Source organism: Squalius cephalus (genome assembly GCF_949319135.1).
Source record: "Squalius cephalus genome assembly, chromosome: 4".
Lineage (NCBI taxonomy): Eukaryota > Metazoa > Chordata > Actinopteri > Cypriniformes > Leuciscidae > Squalius > Squalius cephalus.
The window spans coordinates 36211219-36236355 of record NC_137125.1 but is presented as its reverse complement, the minus strand read 5'-3'; the positions used below and the strand labels follow the sequence as shown (position 1 = coordinate 36236355).

Below are 25137 nucleotides of genomic sequence, written 5' to 3'. Positions count from 1 at the left end.
AAAAACTTGCCACACTTTGGGGGTAAGATGTGTCTTGTCAAGTTAAGGCATTGAGAAATGTGATTTACATTTCAAATGTTGATATTCAAAACAAATGAATGTTCTAAATAAAGAAAAGTTAAATTCTTGATTGAAAACTGAAATATCCCTCCCCCCACCTCCACCCCTTTCAGGCTTTTCTTGAATGAGGAAGGTTGAAAGAGGTAAGAACTGGACAAACTTACTGTGTCTCTTCTCTTGAATGCAGTGCTTTCAAAAAGGCTCTAACGATGTGCATGGCATGATCTTGGGACATCACAATGTTTCCAGCTGTTCTGCAGGAATTTGCCACAACGGTAGTTTGCTTTGAAGCAAGATTGAGGGGTTTCACGTCATAGACACGCTGCCAAAAAGGACCTTCACCTGATTTTGTAGAATGTTTTAGACAGGGTTTCTGCAGGTATCTTCAAATTAAATGTAATGCTTTTAATGCCATTTTTGTACATTTTTAATGCCTTACACGACCCATGACTAACCACGGGTATTATACAGTATATATATATATATATGTGTGCTGTCAATCGATAAAAAAATTAACTCGATTAATCACACATTTTTTCTGTGATTAATCGCAATTAAATTTGTATAGGTTTATATATAGTTTATATATATTTAATAATGTAATAATTTCACAGTTAATCTACAAATGAGACAACATAAAAGCCATTATCACTGATACTAATACAGCTATTGATGTTCGACTCTCACAACTCTTTGCGTTCATTTAAGACTTTATTTAACTAATTTAAGACTGATCTTATGTTATGAGGAAACTCAACAAAACAGACATTTTGGCATAATTGTTGTGTGTGTTATTGTTCGTTCAAGCGCGAAGGCATAGGCAGCGCGTTAAAAAGCATTTGCATGAATAAGAGCAGGATCATATAACGCTACCCAAAGGATGACAAAAATTAGCGGATGCTGCATTTTGCGTTAAATAATTTAATGCGTTAAACTGGACAAAAATGTATATATATATATTAGGGCTGTCAACATTAACGCTTTAACGCATACGATTCATGTTTGTAGGCTATATATAATATATATGAAGAGTTCAGATGCAAAAGCCTCTAAGTGCCATCTGAAATTTTCTTCTAGAATGATCATTTTTATCAAGCTCGTATATTTAAGTTCAATAATTTCACTTAAATGGCAATGCAAATTACCTATTAATTGTCATTTAAGTGAAATTACTGAACTTAAATTAACAAGCTTTATAAAAAAATTTCAGATGGCACTTAGAGGCTTTTGCATCTGAACTCTTCATATATATATATATATATATATATATATATATATATATATATATATATATATATATATATATATATATATACTGTACACACAAAATTGTACATTTTGTATATATACATAATATATATATATATATATATATATATATATATATATATATATATATATATATATATATAATTGTTTTTTAAGCCTTAAACACAGACAGTAATCAACAATTATACCACTCAAGTCAGTCAAAAGAGACAGCGCTGTGTCAAAACATTGCATGTCAACAAATCATCTGCACAAAAACGCAAAGTGAGCTTTAACAGCGGATGTCAAGCTGATGAGGGAAAGTAACTACACATGCCTTTTACCGTCGATTTGTGGCTGTCAGACTGCATTATGAGATTTTACGCCATTGATTGTAGCTACCCAACTTAAAAATACCTTTTTACAAATGCAGCTAAATCCTTCTTCATTTTGACAACCAACTGGCTGCAACCATGTCCTAAATTGGTTGTCTTCAGGACATTTTTGCTGGAATTTACCAATTACCATTTTTCTGGTCTAGTTTTATTCCTGTTGTTCCTGTTGTTTCTGCTTTACAAAATGTATTAAGTATATAATTGGAGCCTACAATTGTAAAAATAATAATTGTTCTTCAAGTGTTCTTTGAATCACACTAGGTTCAGAATAAGTACTGTCTATTTCACAAAGAATGGTCTTCATAATAAGAACCATTTTTTGCTGTACTGTAGCTGTACTGTAGGGTAGCATTAATGGTAAGGACTCAAACCGAATGTCTCAAATGCCAGCTGTGCTTATAATGTGTTTTGTGAATAAAAAACGGTTTAAATGTATTCCCTTATATCGGAATAATAGTTTTACCTGTATCTATCTTTTGTACATCAGGGTCTTCAACCTCAGTCAGGTAAGCAGCAAGTCCTTTACTAAAAAAGTAGTACAAGTTGCATACAGTTAGTTACAAACAAGAAATGCAGGTAAAACTGGTGAACTAATGTGAAGACTACAGAACAAGACAATATCAAGCAATACTGTATGCTTCATACTCTGCCTGAAATGATGGATCTTGCGTGTAAAAGCACATCTCATCATTGAGATCATGAGTTTGCCTTGTGTAGTCATTTGGGTACACTGAAGAAAAATGAATCTATAAGAACAAGAAACAGGGCCAAATATATGAATTATCCTGACTATTTACAGGATCTGTCTCTTTAGAGTGGCAAGTTGTCACAATGTATACAATTTATCAATTTAATTACAACATTAAATACACAGGGCTAGATGATTAATGAGACAAGAAACAGTCGTGTATCTAATCCATGGAAACGAACGTATCAGTGATCCTCTTTGCTACTCCGCGCGTAGCTAGGACTCCTCTCGCTAGGGAGAGTCATCTCACTGAGACCTCCGCTTCCCATAGCTCTGCTAGGACAGTGTTTTCTGCTAGGACAATGTCCTGAGCATGGGCCGTAGTTAGGTCTCCCCTCGATTTAGAGAGTTGAGTCCTTCTAGAGCTAAGTTGTTATGCTCTCTGTGAGCCTCCTTGGCTACTGGAAGCGTTGTAAGGTATCCTCTTGCTCGAGAGAGTTATCTTAGGCCTCCACTCCCCAGAGCTCCGCTAGGATAGCTTTTGTGAGTTGTAGGCTCTCTGTGAACCTCCTTACAAGTCGTCATACAGAGGCTTCTACTCCTAGAGCTCGGCTAGACGGTGGGGTAGTATGCTAAGTTGTTAGGCACTCATATTTACATATAGAGGCCTGGTTGTACTCTAGAACCCCCCGACATCACCCACAGATAAATAACAAAACAAAAAACTTACCGTTAAATTTTAGATGTCTGATACAGTTGTTATCGGTGCCAAATAATCAGCGAAAATCAGTTATAAAATCAGTTATAAAAGAAACTGAGAAGTTTTTGTTAGAATAAGAGCTTAGTTTATGCAGAGATTGAAAATGTTTAACTCACCAAATATACACCTTGATATCGTTCAATCTGTTTAGTGAATACATAACTTGGTTCGTAATGGCATTCGGGAAACAAGTCTTTCAGGTTGGATTCATCTAGAATTTTGTCTGGTTAACAGAATGAGAACAGTTAAAATGTCATTCAGGCAATTGTAATCTTTAAATTTCCATGTAAATTGGAGATAATGCTGACATTTATAGATGTGATCCCGTGGGTCTTCTCTGATCTTTTCTCCTACAGGATGAGGTGACAAGGGAATCGACTCGAGGAGTCTATCGTAACTTGCTTTTGTTTGAGGTATGTGTTCAATATCTCCCATTTGTAGGGAAGATTCATCTGACAAAGAAATGAGTGTACATGTTTTCATGATTTTTATAAGGAAAAAATATATTAAAGCTTAGTTCACCCAAAAAAAAAAAAAAAATTCTGTTATTAATTACTCACCCTCATGTCGTTCCAAACCCATAATACATTCATTTATCTTCGGAACACAAATAAAATAATGAAATCTGAGTGCTTTCTGTCCCTCCATTGACAGCTACGTAACTACCACTTTCAAGCCCCAGAAAGGTAGTGAAGACATAATGAAAGTAACCTATTGTGTCGCTCCATAAAATTTAGGTTAAACCACTGGCGTCACATGGATTACTTTAATGATGTCTTTACTACCTGGAGCTTGAAAGTGGTAGTTGCGTAGACTATCAATGTAAGGACAGAAAGCTCTCAGATTTCATTAAAAATATCTTCATTTGTGTTCTGAAGCACATAACATCACATCAACAACATTTTGCAAAACTCTGAACATTTCTGTCATCGGGCTCATAATTTTGTAATTTTGCGACAAACATACCTTCATATAATGATAAAAACTCAGAGGTTATCACAGAAAAAGTGCCATTGTCATGGTTTAACCTCCACTGCAGAAGAAAAACAGAAACTGAGATCAACAAAATGTGCCATGTTAAGGTGATTGTACAAGCTAAACTTTTTTGTAACACATACAAACAGTACATACCGCAATTTCCAGATGATCAATTCCGGCATTCTGTTTTAAAACAACTTCAAAAAAATATTTCATGTCTTTCACTAACCTGGGGAAGAAAGATAGACTGGCATCAGTTGGGTTCTATAAAGTCTTTTTTGATAATTGTTTTGAAATATCAAAAAATGCAACAATAAATATGCCGTACAAGATAGGTTTGGATATCTGGGATGCAAATTTCCAATACTCGCCTGGAGCAGTCCATTCATTTCCTGTCTGATTCGTGAACAGAAACATGCCACAATCATAATTAGACACTCAAGTCACATTTTATGTCTGTATATAATAGTATATACCAACATTTTAAACCAATTTGCATCTGCAAATACATTATGCAATAGCTTTTTTTCTATATATTTTATGATATATAGCATATTTAAATATGTTTATATAACAGTATCATTAATAGAAATGGTGCTTGGATTTATATATGGTACAACCAGTTATTAAACAATGAAATTAATCTTCTGAATTTGTAGTATTCATAAAACAGTACTTCAGGCGAAAAGTACCCTGAAGTGCGCATCTGATTGACACTTTACTATCCCATGAGGGCATTGGAAAGGATTTATAAATGGCAGTGAGAGGTTGAGAGGTTGGTCTCACCAACCTCTCAACCGAGGTTGGTGAGACCATTCTCCACTCCAGAGCACCATCCACAAGGAAACTGTATGCCTTTTCACTTTCTGGTGTGGAGAGCACCAGCTGGACCCAGTGGGTGCAGTGCTAGAGTTCCTGCAGGAGCGCTTTTTCCGCAGGGTTATCCCCCTTCACACTGAAGGTGTACGTGGTGGCACTAGCTGCTTACCGCATCCCTTTGAGTGGAGTATATTTGAGGAGACACCTACTAATAACTTGTTTCCTTTGTGGCACTTTGAGGTTGAGGCCAGCAGTCCGCAGGAGGGTGCCGAGATGGGACTTGGATGTTGTACTAGAAGGCCTCTCCCTAGCTCCATTTGAGCCCATTGAGGACGTTTCTGAGAATATTTCTAAAGACTGTCTTTCTCCTCGCTATTTCGTCTCTCAAGAGAATTGGAGATTCAAGCACTTTCGGTATTTCCCTCGTGTATGGAATTTGCTCCTGGTATGGTAAAGTGGTTTCTTCACCCTAAGACCAGGTTATGTTCCTAAGGTTCCTACTAATACTGTAAGACCTAGAGTACTGCAGGCCTTCTGTCCTCCTCCGGACATCAGACCTAGAGAAACTTTATCTATCTCGAGTTGATTTGGTACAGCAGAGCAGAAGTGGACCTGTTCACCCCAGCAGAGTCGACCCACTATTCACTCTGGTTCACTCTCACATCTCCAGCTCCAACTGAGCTGGATGCCATGGTACAGCCATGGCCGAGGCTGCATCTGTATGTATTTTTCCCCAATTGCTCTGCTCCATGGAGTCCTGGTGAGGCTTTGTCTCCTCGAAAGCTCTCCTTTGGAGATTTCCGACCTGGAGGGAACACGGGGTTTGATTCTTTGATTGGGGTCCTAGTCACAGGGGTTGATTCTCCACCCCCGTCACGAGATTTGGGAATTGTGGGTCTGGCCCCTGAGAAATACCAGCTCATAGGTTCCAGTCTATCAACTGAGGTTGTGGATACCAACCTAAAAGCTAGAGCTCCACCCATGAGGAAACTTTATGCCCTCTTGCATCATGGTGTACTCAGCACTACACTGACCCAGTTGGTTCAGTGCTGGAGTTCTTGCAGGAGCGTCTTCTGGCAGGACTATCACCTGGTACTCTTAAAGTTTACTTGGCCATCATTCAGCTTGCCAAGTTCACTTTTGAACCTTTTTGGGGAGGTATCCTCCTGTGTCTCATCCTTCCTGGAATCTTTCCATAGTCCTGGAAGGCTTATCAGAGGCTCCGTCTGAACCCTTGTAGTCAGCCTCTGAGAAGTTTCTGACTCAAGGTAGCTCTGTTACTAGTGTTAACTTTGCTTAAGAGAGTAGGAGACTTGCAGGCTCATTCAGCTCCTCCTGCTTAGTTTTTGCCCCTGGACTAGTCAAAGTTCTATTGCACCCCAGGCCAGGTTACGTTCCAAAGGTGCTTTTTTTAACCATTCATTCAGTCATCCTTCAAGCCTTTTCTCTTCTGCCATTTGACTTGCCAGAGTAAGAAAGGTTTCATCTCTTGTCCACAGTCAGGGCCTTGAGGATTTACATTGTTAGGCTTGTGGTATAAATCAGATCAGTTACTGGTCTGCTTTGGAGGCTGTGGCAGAGGTTTCCCTGTCTCCAAGCAGCTTCTATCCCATTGGATTTTTGATGCATTTTCTTTTTCTACTAGGCATCAGGGCTCACTAGGAGTGTGCGACATTACAAGATGTTTGTGCTGTGGCAGGCTGGCCCTGTCCGCACGCATTCATAAGGTTCTGGTGTTGTTTTGATATGAATTCAACCTCAGGACCTCAGGCCATAAGGTTAATAGAATAGAAAACTTTAAATTACAACCTTTTTGGTTGACTTTTTCTCACTTGTTTATGAGGTGCACGCCATGCTATGCCTGTAGGCATTAATACTATACTCAAACTGTTGTTTTGTTTTTTTGGCATTAAAGGGGTGGTATAATGCCCTTTTCACAAGACGTAAAATAAGTCCCTGATGTCCCCTGAGTGTGTATGTAAGGTTTTAGCTCAAAATACTCAACAGATAATTTATATAGCATGTTAAAATTGTCACTTTTTGAGGGTGAGCAAAAATGCACAGTTTTTGTGTTTGTCCCTTTAAATGCAAATAAGCTGCTGCTCCAGCATTGGGGGGCGGAGCTACAACAGCTTGTGTCCTGAAAATTAAAAAAACTTTTTTGTTTGTTTAAATTTATGTAGCTGATGTGGAGTTAACTATCTTCTTGTCATTGATTAGCATATTCTGTCATGATAATCTATAAATCGCATTCCTGTGGTTTACGTAAATTTTAGGGTTAGTGATGTCACCAACCCAGGAGGAATGTCGTGTAGTCCCTACCAGCTGTTTGTTGTAGTCCTTACAAGCAATTTCTTTAAAAGGAAATATCTCCCTTTGCTTTGAACTTTGAGCCTCGTAACTTTGCAGATGTTGTTTATGCTCAAACAACAACATTACACACTAACTAAAGTTAAAAAAGTGAAATCATAATCAACCACCCGTTTAACCTAAGGGTGAGCCCTTTTGGGATGTTGTGTTGTGGTGGATTATTCCTTCCGCACACATTCATATAGTTCTTCAGTTGGATGGTTTATACCCCAGGATTCAGGTATTTTTGGGTTTATAAAATGGAAGTTATAACTTTATTGGTTTGTTATTTCTCTTCGCTTATGAGGCGTACATCATGTTTTTCCTTTAAGCATTAAGCATACCATACTAAGGGTGTGGTTTCTTCTTAGGCATTTAAGGTATGCCATTATGGAGTGCTTTGTGCTGCAGTGGGCTGTCCCTTTTTGTGCACATTCATGGATTTTATTCTAAATGGAACTTGCAAAGGGAGGATTCTAAGGAATCTTCTGGAGGCTAACAGGTCTGTCCATATTCGTACTTCACAACCTAATTGCCTGCGTATCTTCCAGGCCTTCCAGGCTTTGTGGATAAGTTTAGAATTTAGCCTTTATGTTAGGTTAAGTTCCATTTCCGGCCTACGAGGTGCGCAGTATGCTTCACCACCAGGCACTGGGGGGACTACCTTTATGGAGAAGTATTCTAAGATTGTGCCCATTCAGTTTAGACAATTTCAGTTACCTGTGAGACACGTAAGCTTAGTCCTTGGGTAATGGGCTCCACTCCATTTGGAGTGTACGTCTCTTGGCTTTGTCTAATTAATATGCTTTTATATGTTTGTGTTGCGGCAGGCTGGTGCTTTCCACATGCATTCATGGATGTTTTTTTGAATTGGACTAACACCTGGCCTTGACTCTTTTGGTTTAATCCGTACCTTAGACCTAAAGGTTTGTGCTTGTGCATACTTCAAAACCTTGTTGGTTAGGCATTTTTTCAGTATGGCAATGTGGTTATTAACGTTCCCATAGCGTCAACGTAATGACAGTGTTGAGTTCAGCATGCTGACGCTATGTCACCTAACCACACTGTTGGCCAATCAAGTTTGACGTTTTCCACACGTGCTTCAGACCATAGTGTCAATGTCTTGACGCAGCATCTCTTTCCCTATCAAGTAACTGGGTTACATATGTAATTATTGTGCTTTTTGTCCTGTTTCGAACTAGACAACACATGGTCACTACAAACTGTCACTTTATAGAAAACAGCTGTGTGAAGATTCATCAAAAAGTCTCATATTCTGTTCCACAGGTTTGGAATGACATCAGGGTGAGTAAAAACAAAATCTTCTTCCACTAGTGTGATACATTGCATAATTTTATATTCAGTTCCATAGTAAATCTCACCCACTCATGCACTTGAATCTCTCACCCACTTGAATCATTCACACCAGAAATTACCTCACCAACATAAGCGAGAAGTTGAATGTTTTCTGGACTTTCATTTAAACTGAGCCAGAACTCCGAGTTATCATCAGAGGCGACAGCAAAAATAAATTCTTCTATAAACAGAAAAAAATCAGTGTATTTGTTTATTCCCTCTATATGTGTATAATTACATTCAATATAAAAAATACATAAAATGAAAACTTTTATTTTCATGCTGGACCTACCAGTTTCTGAAGGATGAAGGTAGCCAAAGATTCTCAGACCATAATTGCTCCATTGAGGGGACACAGCAAGTCTGCTCACCGTAGTACGCACCTTTACAAAACGCAATGATATTATATTATACACTGAGACTATCATTGTTAATAGGATACAACTAAATGTGTGTAGAACTAACATTGGGAAATAGGGGATAGAGCAGGTTATTCCTAAGTTGATCAAGGGATCCGCCGCAACAGTCTTCAAAAACGTGCATATTCACTCGACCCTGAGGGGAAGATAAAAATGCACCATAAAAAAGCAATCAAACTATTGTCGTGAATAGGCACCAATATAATGCAATTGTTGCAATTTATGAATATATGTATCACTCTTAAAAATAAAGGATCTAAGTGGTTCTCAATCTTTTTGACTCAATTATCTTCATAGTCCAACACAATGTAAGAGAGGTTTCCTCCAGTATTTCTGCTGTAATTATGACAAAGATGCTTGTTTTCTACATTTTTATTTAACAGAAATTGGGAGTGTTGACATATTTACATGTTGATTGTTTTTAGCATTTCAACAAAGCTATATTATTTTAATATATTAATGATAATATGAATAAATTAATAATACTATATGAATCTTATTTTAATTTTAATTTTGGGGAACTTTTTATATATTGTTTAATGCTTAAACATTTTCTCTAGAGTCTAGTACCTATAGTGGGTCAGTGAACCAATTTAAATGCATCTTTTCACCCCCCACCAATTGCAAACATCATATTTTGCTGCAGACTTGTATTGTAAATTACATTTGTTTTTTGCAATATGAGATATTTCTGCAACTATATAATCTTTAAGTCTGAGTTAGTTTTTCCTTTTATTTAACTTTTTTTTGGACATGCTTATTTAGTTTATTTACAATGTACAATTACAACAGAGCACTTTTTACACCCCATACCCATAATTAACTTTCAAAATAAACTAGAAAAATGCATTTCCGGAGGAACTGCAAATTGTGCTTGCTCGGGTGCGGTTTACTAACCTGGGCTGCGTTTCCCAAAAGCATCGTAAGCCTAAGTTGAACGTAAAAACGATCGTACGACTGATCTTAATATTACGGTCTGTTTCCCAAAAGCATCGTAGCTTAAGTAGCACTTGAAAATCTTCGTAGATCTACGAGTGCTCTGGAGTAATCGTACATCCCCAAGTGCATCGTAAGAAGACAGATTTATGAGGACACCTGCAGGACAACCGGCAGATAACACCCTTAACTTTATTCAAATGCAATGTGATTATAATATAGGTTTTGATTGTACTTTATTTTACACTTTATTACTCTTTTTTGTTGTTGGTTAAATTAATGTATAAATTAAATAATTAAAAAGGTCAGAAAACAAAACAAACAAAAATAGAAACAATTTAATCTAATCATTTTAATAAAAATGAAACGAATTAACACAAAATAAATAAAATAAATCCTTTTTATCTGTTAAAAATTACATCTTTGTTTTGCTCTCCTCTGAAAGGACATTCATTTAATCTTTTTGAAAGGTATCTTTTCTTTTTGTTTTTTTTTGTTTTGTTTTTTTTGTTGTTTTTTTTCAGCCATTTTGTCAGTGCCTCCGCCTATAGGTGCTTTATATAGACTTGTCTTGATTGCTAATCCACAACATATGACAATTATTAGGTTAAACGTTCGTTAATACGATTCCATATAAGGTTATGTTTCAGCACTTCACGAATGGACAGCGACTCTTAAGTAGCACGTAGAGCGTGCGTTCATGTTAAGTGCAATTTTGGGAAACGCTCGTGGAATTGCTGCGAGCGTTCGTAATCTTGCACGTAGAAAGCGCTCTTAAGAGCTAAGATACATCATTATCGGGAAACCCGGCCCTGAGCAGGTAGTGGATAAGGGATAACTTTATATGACATATGCGCCATATGCTAGAGTTACACATCCCGCTCCCGCTGCCATTTCAGGGCTTGAATTTCAGTGCGGGAATGTGGGTATTGCGCATAATTTAAACCATTCCCGCAAGGGTAGCTTTTATAGTGCGAGAAATTCCCGCACAAATATATTCGCTTCATCTCAGAACAAATAATACAAAAATAAATTCACAGATGCGAGAAAAAAGATGTCAAACTGTCTTTTATTTTCGAATTTACTTCCTCAATCAGCGCTGGACCGGCATTTTCTGTCTTCCGCTGAGCCCTGGCCGTAGACAGATCATATGTTTCACACTGTCAATGCAGTGGTCTGCGTTGCGCTGATCTTATTCACACTATCGAGTGTAGGTGCAGCATTCTAACATTGAGTCATAATGAGCTGTTTGTGAAGAAATTATCTGCTTCCAAATTATGTAATTTTAATCACAAAATTGAAACATTAAAAAACAATTTGCTCTTTATGGTGTGCGAGTGATAGAGCGCGGCAGCAACGAACCAACTGATCAGCTTGCAGCATAACAACATTGAATGTTCGGCCGAACAGCTGATCATAGCTGTACAGGGCGCCTTATTATTTTTCATCTCCATAAATATATCTAGTAGTAAAGCTAATGCAAGGGCTAGAAATCAGTTAATCTTTTGCTGATACTTCCTTGTCATCATGGAGAGTGCAGTTCATGGTTGCATAGCAATGACAGACGCCACGGGAGAGCAAGCACTTGTGGAAAGAGACAGCGGCGCGCCAGCGCTTTCCACTTGTTTTTACACTAAGGTGCGTTCCATTCGACAGGGTCCATATGCAGTGTTCACTGCTCCCCTACTCCCTGAGCACGGTATATCCAGAGCCATAGAGAGAAAGAGTTGCGACACTCCCATAGACCTCCGTTGTAAAAAACGGCGGTGCTTTTAACCGCCTACTTCCGGGATTTGAAGATCGGATTAGTTCCAAACACTGTCATTTGGGCGTTGGACACCATTCACTTACATTGCTGCGCGTCGAGTTGTTCCAGAGGTAAGTTGCTGAAATATCGACCTCTTTTGAATTGTCAACTGTCTATATTGTATCAGTGGCCCTTTGCTGTGCTTATACTGGTCTTCATTTGTATATGCACTTTTACTTCCTGTAAAGCACTTTTACTTCCTGCTCAGCTACTGTTCGGACGCTCTTGCTTACTGCTCCGCGCTTTGCTCTATCGCTTTTACATTTTATCTACTGTTCGGACACTCTTGCTTACTGCTCCGCGCTTTGCTCTATCGTTTTACATTTTATCTCCTATATTTTTATATTTTATTTCCTTTTATCACCTAATTTTAACTTCAGCAAATCAGCACAGTGCACGACAAAGTTAGGATTACTACAAAAAAGCAGAATTCTTTTACCCGACCAGCTTACATTCCAGGGAAAGGAAAACACAAGGATAAGAGAGAAAATGTCTCTTCTGGTTTAAGAATCTACTTGCTGCACTAACTGCCACAGACTTTTACAAAGGATTGCAGTTCTTGAAACAAAGTTACTTACGGGACCACCAAACCTGACGGAACACACAACAGAGCTTCGTCATGGACACCCTCAGCATATAGCCGGTGAGTCCCATGAAACTAGTGCTCCTCGACAGGTAGATAAACAAGCCGATCGACTTACTAATCGATGGCACAAACAGGGAGCGAGACCCAAAGGCACTCGAGACATCAGATTGTCACGAGCCTCACATATTACCGCAGTAGCATCCTCTACCCCAGATACAGCTCTGACAAGGATTGCAAACAATGGTCTCCTACCACCGCCTATACATCTTGAGAACAGATTTGAAGTACTAATGAATGTAAATGAGGAATCCCCAAATGTGCCCAGGACTCTGATAGTGGGGGACTCCATAATCAGAAACATTAGCAGCAGGGATACAACTACGTGCTGCCTTCCACAAGCAACAACTTCTGATGTAAACAGGGAACTTCAGAACATTCTGATGAAACATAAGACTGCAAATCGACTCATCATTCATGTGGGGAAGAATGATATTCATAAAGAGCAATCAGAACTCCTTAAGAAGGATTTCAATGAACTTTTTGAAACACTTAAAAGACTGAAAGTTCAAACATTCATCAGTGGACCACTCCCAGCAAGAGGAACAAACAGGTTTTCACGGTTGCTTGGGCTTAATACATGGCTGCAAAAAAACTGCAATATAAAAGGAGTAAACTTCATTGACAATTTCAATCTTTTCTGGAGTCAACGACAACTGTTTCATCGAGATGGCCGTCACCCAAACAAACTTGGTTCAAGAGTGTTAAAGGACAATATCTACTTCTCCCTCAATCATCCTTCTGCAGTGTGTGCCAATCCACTCAATCTGAACGGCACACACACACCTGGACACAGTATGAATGACCACGGGACTTCACTTCAGCAGCAAAATGGACATGCGGTTGACATATCACACAAGGACAATGATAACACCACTCCGCCACAACAACCTCTGCTCACGGACACAATCCCAGCTGATCCCTGCCCACAGAGCTCACCACAGACACACATATTAGAAATACTCCAAGATTCAGCACCCAAGGACGACTTCCTGGAAAACAGCCAGGGAAGCCAGGACAGCATATCACAGTCTCCAATAACACCAGAGCAACAGCCTCTTTCACTAGACACGTTATCACTCTCTCCAGCATCCGCACTTCTGTGTTTCTCACAGAAAATGGAAGAACTGGTGCATGCTGGAACCAAACTATCCCACTCTTTTGCTGCAAGCCCCCAGATACCAACCAAAAAAACGGCAGGCACCGCAACCACCGAGGCCTGCGGGCCCAGCTCGCCCTCTCCCTCCTGTGAGAGCTCTTCGGCCTCTGCCACAACGCCAGGGCTCACACCCTCCTCCATCTGCTCAAGGTGAACCAAAAACAACTGATACCAGCTCTCAGTGATATGTGTCGGGTCCCAGCTCTGATAACAGTAACTTTCTCAAATGTTTACAGAACAAGCGGGAACCCAGTGTGCCTGTATCTTTCTCTATTGCTGTTCTATCACAAGAAAGAAAGTTTAAGGCCTTCAATAGCCGTACAGCAAACCCAACTAATCTGGTGCCTATTGCATGTCAAACTAAGATTGCTGTGACAAAAAGTAAGACTGTCAAGTTAGCTCTTTTAAACATTCGTTCACTTAAAAATAAATCACTTCTAGTCAACGACTTAATAACCACAAACAACCTGGACTTTATGCTTCTAAATGAAACCTGGCTAGAAGGCAACTGCAGTGCTACAATCCTCAATGAAACAGCCCCTCCTAACTTTACTTTTATGAGTGTCTGCAGAGCTGTTAAGAGAGGTGGGGGTCTAGCTGCTCTTTTTAAAGATATTTATCATTGTAAGCAAATATCATTTGGGAATTACCTGTCTTTTGAATATCTGGGTATTGGGTTAAAAGGTGCTCCACGCATTTTACTTATCATTATTAACAGGCCTCCAAAATACTCTCCAGCCTTTGCTGAGGACTTTACAGAACTGTTATCAACCATTACCTCAGAGTTTGACTGTTTTGCCATTGGTGGAGATTTTAACATTCACATAGATAATGCAGAAAACAATATGGCAAAAGAAATCAAAACAGTTTTAAAAACTTTTGATCTGACTCAGCATGTACATGGACCCACACACAATCGTGGACACACTCTAGATTTACTCATCAGTAAGGGTCTAAACATTTCATCGATTGTTATTAAGGATGTAGCACTGTCTGATCATTTCTGTATTTTCTTTGATATATTGATCTCTCCTGCCACTGAAGCTAGATCTGTGTCTGTCAAGAAGAGATGCTTAAATGAGAACACTAGTGTACTATTTATGAAGGCTATATCCTTAACACCAAGCATATCTGCTGACTCTGTTGATTTTCTCCTTGATTCTTTTAACTCAAAAGTTAAAAGTGTAGTTGATGATATTGCTCCTGTTAAAGTCAGGAAGAAGAGTGGCAGACAAAAAGCACCTTGGAGAAACTCAACAGCAGTGCAAAATATGAAAAGACAAAGCAGAAAAGCAGAGCGCATGTGGCGGAAGACAAAACTTGTAGTCCATTATAACATCTACAAAGACAACCTTCATGTTTTCAATATGGAACTAGGCAAAGCTAGGCAAGGCAAGGCAAGGCAAGTTTATTTATATAGCACATTTCATACACAATGGCAATTCAAAGTGCTTTACATAGAAGAAATTAAAATAATAAAAGAAATAAGAATAATTAAAACAGTTTAGAAAAATAAAAAATAATAAAATACAGTACAGTACAAACAGTCGGACGAACATTGGCACAGTGCTCATTCAGTAAATGCATAGTTAAACAGATGTGTTTTGAGTCTGGATTTGAATGTGATTACAGTAGGAGCACGTCTGATCTCCTCTGGAAGCTGGTTCCAGCTGCGGCTGGCATAATAGCTAAAAGTGGACTCGCCATGCTTAGAGTGAACCCTTGGTATTTCTAGCTGATATGATCCTAATGATCTGAGTGATCTGTTGGGTTTATATTCAGTGAGCATATCTGCAATGTATTGAGGTCCTAGGCCATTGAATGATTTATATACCAGTAATAATACTTTAAAATCAATCCTAAATCTAACTGGGAGCCAGTGTAAAGACCTGAGGACCGGTGTGATATGTTCATATTTTCTAGTTCTGCTCAGAATCCTGGCGGCAGCGTTCTGTATGAGCTGCAACTGTCTTATGGTCTTTTTGGGAAGGCCAGTGAGGAGTCCGTTACAATAATCCACCCTGCTGGTGATGAAAGCATGAACAAGTTTCTCTAAGTCTTGTCTGGAAACAAAGCATCTAATTCTTGCAATATTTTTCAGATGATAGTATGCTGATTTAGTTATTGCTTTGACATGACTACTGAAACTAAGGTCTGACTCCAGTGTCACACCAATATTCCTGACTTGATTTTTAGTTGTTTGACCCCTAGAGTGAAGGTATGCGTTCACCTTGAGAACTTCATCTTTGTTTCCAAATACAATGACTTCAGTTTTGTCTTTGTTTAACTGAAGAAAGTTTTGACACATCCAACTGTTGACTTCATCAATGCATTGGCACAGGGAGTCAATGGGGCTGTAATCGTTAGGCGATAGGGCTAAGTAGAGCTGTGTGTCGTCTGCATAGCTGTGGTAAGCAATTTGGTTCTCTCTCATTATTTGGCTCATTGGGAGCATATACAGGTTGAACAGGAGTGGCGCAAGAACTGAGCCTTGAGGGACTCCGCATGTCATGGATGTCCACTCAGACTTATGGTCTCCTATACTCACATAATAACCTCTCCCATCTAAGTATGACCTGAACCATTTTAGGACTATCCCAGAAAGCCCCACCCAGTTTTCCAGCCTGTCAAGAAGTATGTTATGATCGACAGTGTCAAATGCAGCACTGAGGTCGAGTAGTACCAGCACCGATAATTTGCCTGAATCAGTATTTAAGCAAATATCGTTTATTATCTTTATGAGCTCTGTGCTGTGGTGCGGTCGGAAACCAGATTGAAAATTGTCAAAGTATCCATTCGAGCATAAGAATTTGTTCAGCTGATTGAAGACAACTTTTTCAATGATCTTGCCTATGAAAGGAAGATTTGAGATCGGCCTATAGTTGCTTAATATGGTCTTATCCAGATTGTTCTTTTTCAGGAGGGGCTTGACAACTGCAGTTTTCAGGGAGTTTGGAAAACTCCCAGAGAGAAGTGAGGCATTTACCACTTCTAGAAGATCTGCTTCTAAACTGTTTAACACACTTTTGAAAAATGATGTGTGAAGTGTGTCAAGAGCGCAAGTTGATGTTTTAAGGTGCTGTACGGTTTCTTCCAAAATTTTGCCATCAATTTCTTTGAAGTCAGACATAGTAACTACTTTCTCAGGTGGTCTGATCTGTCTGACCCCAGCGCAACTCAAGGATGTGCTGATCACCTTTCTGATATTATTGATTTTCTCAGAGAAGAAAGAAGCAAACTCACTGCACTTGCTGTCTGAGAGCATTTCACTGGGAATCTGGCTTGGGGGGTTTGTCAGTCTCTCTACAGTAGCAAAAAGCCAATCGGCCGAACAGCTGATCATAGCTGTACAGGGCGCCTTATTATTTTCCATCTCCATAAATATATCTAGTAGTAAAGCTAATGCAAGGGCTAGAAATCTATTAATCTTTTGCTGATACTTCCTTAGCTGTGTCTGAAACCGCTCACTCGTTTACTAATCCCGTATAGTGAATGGCAGTTGAGTGCACTACATCAGCAAAGAATTCGGACGCTGACATAATTATCACGCGCCAGAGAGCTCAGACAATTTGTCATAAACATTACCTACCCATCTTTAATATTTCCTTTTTTTGGCTGTATGAATTGTATGTAACGATTGTATGTATTTTTCACGTTTATTGCGTTATTTGATTAAAAAAAAGATAATAAAAACACTTGCTTGTCATATTTATTTACTTTTTACATTTATATGTGAAAATAAAAGAGAACAAAACACTACACAACACATTTGATTTTTCAAATATAGATATAACGGTATATATAAATAAATAACCAGGCGTCTGGTCTTATAAATGATTGTTTTCTAACTCGCTTGCACCGTTGCCATGGTGACATTTTTGTTTATTTTTCATTCGCGCTCTATCGCCTTATTGTGTTGGATTGTGGGAAATAGTGTCTCAGCAAGTGTACATCGTATGTACACTCGAATTCAGAGAGGATTGGGTAAAAGTAGTGAAGAATGGAGGGAATGATGTCGTTCACTCAGAATTCGGACACCTCTACAAAATGGCCGACACCCTAAATAGTGCACTATATAGTGGATAGGGAGCGATTTCAGACACAGCTCTTGTCATCACGGAGAGTGCAGTTCATGGTTGCATAGCAACGACAGACGCTACAGGAGAACAAGCGCTTGTGGAAAGGAGACAGCGGCGCTCGCGCTTTCCACTTGTTTTTACACATCTAATGTGCGTTCCATTCGACAGGGTCCATATGCAGTGTTCACTGCTCCTCTGCTCCCTGAGCACGGTATATCAGTTGAAGTGGACTTCACTGACTATAACCGCTCTTTTGAAACGCCCTGCAAATGTCATCAAAGAAAGTTAACGACGGAGTCGCGCAGATTATGATATAACATAAATATATATAGGACTACATTCATATTTTAATTTTTATTATTATATTATATATTTACAATTATATTGCACTATTTTACAACTGCCTAAAATAAAATCACTTTACTTCACAAACTAGCTAAGCTGGCTGCATTCACTGAGGTAAATTATAATCATCAAAAATAGTATATGTAATATTCACAACAATAACCGTTAAAAATACTGTCATTTGTATAACAATGGCGAAATGTATGAATACTTACACACATTTTTCAAAAACATTTGACATTATTTTACTTCCATAAGATTCTTTCGGAAACCTACTGTTTCGGCGCAGTACAAAGGTGAGCGATTAAAGCGACTTCTTGAGCAGAGATGGACAGGACATTTATCAACAGTATCTGCGATCATTAAGTCTTACAAGGAGATAATTTCTTTGCTTTCGGAGATCGACGCAGAGCGCACATATGGTGCTGAGGTGAGGATGGATGCCATTGGGCTTTTGAGGGAAATTTCTCAGCCTGCATTTATGTTCATCGCACACTTTGTAAAGACAGTGTTGATGTTGCTGGATGGCCCTAACAAGCTTTTGCAAAGTGAGGACATGGACCTGTTGACTGGGTTGGAACTGGTCGCGAGTGCCACTAAGTGTGTGAGTGAACTCCGCTGTGAGGCCAAGTTCACAGAGCTGTGGGATGCGGTCACCAATTTGGATGTTACTTCCGCACCTTCAAAACGGCAGCGCACAGTAAATAAGAATTTACACCAGTATTTTGTTGAAGAGACAACAGGACAAAAGGACAATGACAAACCAGAGCTACGAAGGCTTTATTACAGCTTTATTACACTTGACACACTTCTTGGAGAAATCAACCATCGCTTCGGTGAGCGCAACACACAGCTTGCGCAATCGCTGATTGCTTTGAACCCAGAGAGCGATCAATTTTTGAATCCGAAGTTACTACAGCACATCATGTCATTAACAAAATCAACCATCGTTGAGACAGAATGCATTGTTGCTAAACAGTTTATTTCTACACAAATAAACAAAGAAGGAAACGCGAAATTGACAACACAAAATCTCCTTTCAAAGTACCACAAAACATTAGAAGCAATGCCAAGTGTACTGACAGCTTTGAAGACCGGATTGACGCTTGGTGCTTCAACCGCAATGTGTGAAAATTCATTTTCAGTTTTGAGGAATGTATTCACCGACCACAGACGTTCTATGCGCCACACACGCAAGGCCCAGCTCATTCAGCTGGCATTTGAGAAGGATCTCACACGCAAGTGTCAACATGAATGGAAAGATAAAGTTCTTTGAAGATTTCACTCGGAGACCCGCCGCCTTCAACTATTTTAATCAATTGTGAATACACTGCTTGCCTGCTACATTGCTAAATTTTTATTGCAGTATGGCATGCATTGATTTTATTATTGTTGTTGTGTTGTTGGTGGAAACCAGGAGCTTTTGTGACTCATGTTTATGAAGTGTAGAGTCATAAATCAAATTGGTTTTGGTGTAGTTTTAGGTTGGACTTGTAATGATACGTTACGTTAATTGTGCCTGTTACTCAAGAAAGCAACTAGATGGCACTGTGTTCTGTATGTGAGGAACAATGCAGATTAACAAAAAATATAGGCTACTAGCTAAATGTGGAAATGTTAAGAGAAAATAAACAGAGACGTTGAGATCATACGGTGAAGTATTTTATTTGAATAATTGAACAAAACAATACTATTGTGGTCTATTTTAGTTATAGCCTAATATGGGTTGTTGTTTTGGTCTGTCTCAGATCATTAAAAAAAGTGTGCCCCCCTATGAAAATTAAATGCCCCCCCAATTGGTTTGTTCTGGTGACGGCCCTGTCGTATTATTTTATGTCATCATAATTAATGAACTGCAAGGAACGTGAAATGTTATGCTATATTATCCCGTTACAACTTACAGCTATTTGTCATTAATTTATATCTATTAAAATCATCTTTACTGTAACTATTACGTTACTTGTACAATACAAATTTTTTTATTTGCTTACCTGTCTATCAATACACTCGCGAGAGCAGAGTCTCTGTCAAGTCCAAGATTGTCGCGCAGCTCTCTCCATCTCGAAAACGCCTGGCCGATATTTATCCGGGTTTTATTCCTCCGTTTGTCACACAGTCTGCGTGTATCCGAATATGGACGCTTTCGTTTTGTTGGCACTTACTCGCCAAAGAGTAATCGTGATCCATAACAGCTATAACCATACAGTCTATGGCTATAACGCTATAACCACCACTTCCGCATTTGACCATGTGATATTCCGGTGTGGTGGAATATCACATGGTCCACACCGGAAAAAAAGGATAGTGCGGACATTGCGTCACTGAGAGGCGACATTTCTTTTCCGGGACGGACAGTTATTTAAAATCGGAATTTCTCTGAAATAAAAAATCTTTGGAGACTTTTGAGATATTGTAAGTACACAACTGGAGGAAATATATCACACTGTGCAAGTTATTTTCGGAAATTTTATTACAAAATTGTTACATATTGGAGCTTTAAATCACAATTAACTTAATAAAAGTAATCTTATACACACCTGATGTGTTTTGATTGGCTGTTGGTCATCAGCAATCTTTTTTTAAAAAGAAAATATTTATTTTAAATCAGGGAAATGGGACAAAAATGGTCTTGACTCTTGTTCAGATATTGTACATAAATCGTGATGATGACAAATCTCAACATGCTAATGACAATGTTAACAATCTTACCGGCATCCCCTTTGCCTCAGGAGGTTTATTTTCTAGAGATGATTTGCTTTTGTAGATATCTTGGTTCACAATTGTTTTTGCAGGCCCTTGAGGATTCAAAAATATACAAAGCAAAAGTATGCAAATGCATCAACATTTGAATGGTTTGCACACTGGATTCACAATTGATGGTGGCATTTTACTCCCTAACCCTAACCCTTGCAGGAGTGAACCCCCGGGAGCAGTGCCGTAGCTAGCGGATCCGGGGCCCCCTGAAAAAATATTGATGTGGGCCCCCCACCACCCTCCACCAATATATTGTATGCGTACTCATATATTGTATGTGTAGATTATGCACTGTGCAATATATGAGCATGGAGGCCCACATGTAACTTTATAGGGTTTTATTACAAAATAACATAGCAGATAACAAATAAATGTAAATAAATTTTTTTAATGAACATCAGCAAAAGCAAAATACACAAATGTAACATTAAATAAAAAAGCAAATAAATAGCAAACACTAAAACAAATTTTCCTTCAGTAATGAACATTGAAATAACTACAAAAATTATACGAATCATTATTATCGGTTTGCTTGATCTTTAACCTTTGATGACCTACACGTCACTTCACCTAGGATAAACCAAAATCCCATTGTCGGACCTTTTTGTTGGCAAAGTCACTGATGATGTCTTTGAAGTCCAGCTGTCTGCTTAGCTGGCTTTCAATTGAAAGTCGGGCAAGGCTATTAAACCTCTCTTGAGTTTGGGTAGACCTGAGATAGTTTTTGACAAGTTTCAACTTGCTGAAAGCCCTTTCTGCACCAGAAACAGAGACAGGTAGAGTGCAGAAGATGCGCACTGCAACGCACACTTCTCCAAAAATGCTCTGGAGCTGCATCCTGTAGACTGAATTCAGCAGGTCGAGAGGAGACTGACAATCTGCAAACGTGGCATTATACACAGACTGCCCCCCCCCCCCCATCTGTTATAATTAATAATCAAAAAGTAAACATTTAGAAATTGACAAGAATGTAGTCAAATTTAAAAAAATAAAATTATTTATTGTCTTATTATTTATTTTAATAAAGATAATATGGAACTGCGGTAATATAATATTAAAATAAAGCTAATAAATGTATTCATTCAAGTTTAGTGTGTTGTATTCCTGTTTCTTGATGTAATAAATACATCATCAGCCGGCAGGTCAGATGCATAATGCAATGCGTCGTTTTTGAAGTATTTGAAAAAGACAGGGATTTTGACCGCGTAATCATTCAGTCGATTGTTGTGCGCAGCGATAATGAAAAGTGACAGAACCCGGCAGGCTGTAGACGGTAGTTTTCTTATTCCCAGCGAAATAACAATACACTAACCTGTTTTAAAGAACGCCTTTATCGACTGGGACCCAATAACTCTCCTGGCCTCTCTCTCCTTCTTTTTGTGGCGTTTTTGATAACCTAATTTATAATTCCTTTTTCCCGACATTTTTCAGTCAGTCAGATCTCAGGTTAACTTCTTCAGGCATTGCCGCCTCAACTCTGATTGGTTCTCTTCACGAGCTGGGGTGGGACTTACAATTTTATTGGGTCCATCTGTTGTTTGTCGACTGAATAATAAATAAATAGATCGGACTAAACCATTTTTAGGGAGGTAAGAGAAGCAGATATTTGGAAAAATTATTTAACCAAATTGCAGGTTTTTGTGGTTTTCATTTAAATCTCAGGCATACAACTAATATAAACATTAGAATTATTCATACAATAGTGGCCTATAGTATAACTGCTGGATTTTGTGGAGCCCCCTGGGCAGCGGGGGCCCCTATAATTGTCACCACCTTTCACAACACTAGCGACGGCCCTGCCCAGGAGTGAACAATAAATGGTTTTATTATTATTTTATAATTTCTTGCTTTTTGTTAGTTTTTATTAGTTGTTTTTAAAATTATGTTGTGTTAACTTTTAAAATAAAGGTTTTACAACAACATCACCATCTTCTGTTATATGTTGGCCTGCATGCTCATGTACTGTACAGTATATGATATTGGTGAAGGGTGATGGGGGCCCACATCAATATTTTTTCAGGGGGCCCCGAATCCTCTAGCTACGGCCCTGGCCATCACATAAAGGTTTAAATCATTAAATAGACTGTACTGAAAGTACAGTCCATCAGTTTGTGCATTCCTTGAGATTTTACACATGTGAGATCAGAGAGTGCTACTCTCTACCAGAACAACAGGAACATCAACAAAATATTTTGTTCTATTTTTTTACTTTGTCTGTTCTTTTCCATAGGCTACTTTTGCACTATATTCCATATGCAGGGCCAGACTGGGACACAATTTCAGGCCGGGAAATCCCACACCCATCCAGGCCATCCCATGAACCCAAATAAAATTTAGAAACACGGACAACAATATTTTTTCCTAAATTACATTTAATGGTCTAAATCCTTAGGCTGGGGCTGTGTAAAATAATTAAAGGCTTTCTCTTGAACAGTATCCTCACTTCCCTTTTCCTTCTCTTCATTTACCCTAATATCTCTATGTCTCTCACTTCCACCAGTATCATCAGCCTCATACACTAATTAAAGTGGAATACTAGTGTTTTATATATATTATATATATATAAAATATATATATATATATTATGGCAAGCCGTTCAGGAAATAATTATATTTATAATATGAAGTCTGAATATATAGAATGAAAGTCTGAATATATAAAACGAATGTCTGAATATATATGGAATGAAAGTCTGAATATATATATAGAATGAAAGTCTGAATATATATAGAATGAAAGATATAGAATGAAAGTCTGAATATATATAGAATGAAAGTCTGAATATATAGAATGAATGTCTGAATATATAAAATGAAAGTCTGAATATATATAGAATGAATGTCTGAATATATAGAATGAAAGTCTAAATATATATAGAATGAATGTCTGAATATATAAAATGAAAGGCTGAATATATAGAATGAATGTCTGAATATATAGAATGAAAGTCTGAATATAGAATGAAAGTCTGACTATATAGAATGAAAGTCTGAATATATATAGAATGAATGTCTGAATATATAGAATGAAAGTCTGAATATATATAGAATGAAAGTCTGAATATATATATAGAATGAAAGTCTGAATATATATATAGAATGAAACTCTCAATATATAGAATGAAAGTCTGAATATATATGAAAGTCTAAATGTATGTGAAAGTGTGAATATGTGAAAAGAAAGTGTACATTTGACAATTCTCACTGAATAATGTGTAGCTTTTTTAGCCTTTTGAATTGTGATTCATTTAAAAATGTCATTCCCCGAAATTTTCCAATACTTTGGTGAGCTACAAGACTTTTTTGCAACAGTTGGTCATACTCCAAACAACATAAACAATTTGGAGTCTACATCACGTCATCTCGAGGATCATATTTCCATTCTTGCGACATTCTTAGCGCTTATGGGCAGTCATGTTCAACAAAATGTTGCTGAAAGAACATTATGCATCATTCTCGAAGGAATTTATGAATCTTATGAATTCACCGCATTCGCTTTTCCGCGATGAAATAGCGAATTAATTTCTTCATCAGCAGAACGATGTTGAGTACGGTTGCCAGTATTTTGGCCCGTACACGAATTCGCCAGGGTGTTAATTAGACGATCGTTACTTAAAATTGCTGCTACTAAATTTCGTGCGGACTCGCTCATTGTTCAAAATGTGTATAAAAAATAGTAGATGAATAACACAAGATGGCGCTGATAACATCAGATTTTCATTCCATATATTCAGACATTCGTTTTATATATTCAGACTTTCATTCTATATATATTCAGACTTTCATTCTATATATATATATATATATATTCATTCAGACTTTCATTCTATATATATTCAGACTTTCATTCCATATATTCAGACATTCGTTTTATATATTCAGACTTTCATTTTATAAATTCAGACATTCATTATATATATATATATATATATATATATATATATATATATATATATATATATATATATATATATATATATTCAGACTTTCATTCAATATATATATATATATATATTCAGACTTTCATTCTATATATATTCAGACTTTCATTTTATATATTCAGACATTCATTCTATATATATTCAGACTTCCATTCTATATATTTAGATTTTCATTCTATATATTCAGACTTTCATTCTATATATATTCAGACTTTCATTCCATATACATTCAGACATTCGTTTTATATATATTCAGACTTTCATTCTATATATTCAGACTTCATATTATAAATATAATTATTTCCTGAACGGCTTTCCATAATATGTATATGTATATATATATATATATATATATATATATATATATATATATATGCATGTATGAAGTGTGCATATTTTTCT

The 25137-nt window shown here is 37.7% G+C and overlaps 1 protein-coding gene across 2 annotated transcripts in view; it reads right to left on the bottom strand.

Annotated features, from left to right (window-relative positions):
• Positions 1-25137, bottom strand: part of b4galnt3a (beta-1,4-N-acetyl-galactosaminyl transferase 3a) — a 30566-nt gene that overhangs the window by 3706 nt on the left and 1723 nt on the right. The window contains exons 2-14 of one of the 2 annotated variants that reach the window (XM_079868265.1): positions 20751-20836; positions 20579-20614; positions 9119-9208; positions 8946-9036; positions 8734-8834; positions 4458-4525; positions 4283-4358; positions 4118-4184; positions 3460-3603; positions 3268-3374; positions 2349-2449; positions 2167-2228; positions 225-402 (exon numbers count right to left, since the gene is read on the bottom strand). In XM_079868265.1, the coding sequence (XP_079724391.1) occupies positions 225-402; positions 2167-2228; positions 2349-2449; positions 3268-3374; positions 3460-3603; positions 4118-4184; positions 4283-4358; positions 4458-4525; positions 8734-8834; positions 8946-9036; positions 9119-9208; positions 20579-20614; positions 20751-20836 (1207 nt within the window). The remainder of the gene's footprint in view (positions 1-224; positions 403-2166; positions 2229-2348; positions 2450-3267; positions 3375-3459; positions 3604-4117; positions 4185-4282; positions 4359-4457; positions 4526-8733; positions 8835-8945; positions 9037-9118; positions 9209-20578; positions 20615-20750; positions 20837-25137) is intronic. The other variant, XM_079868266.1, reaches the window with a different exon arrangement.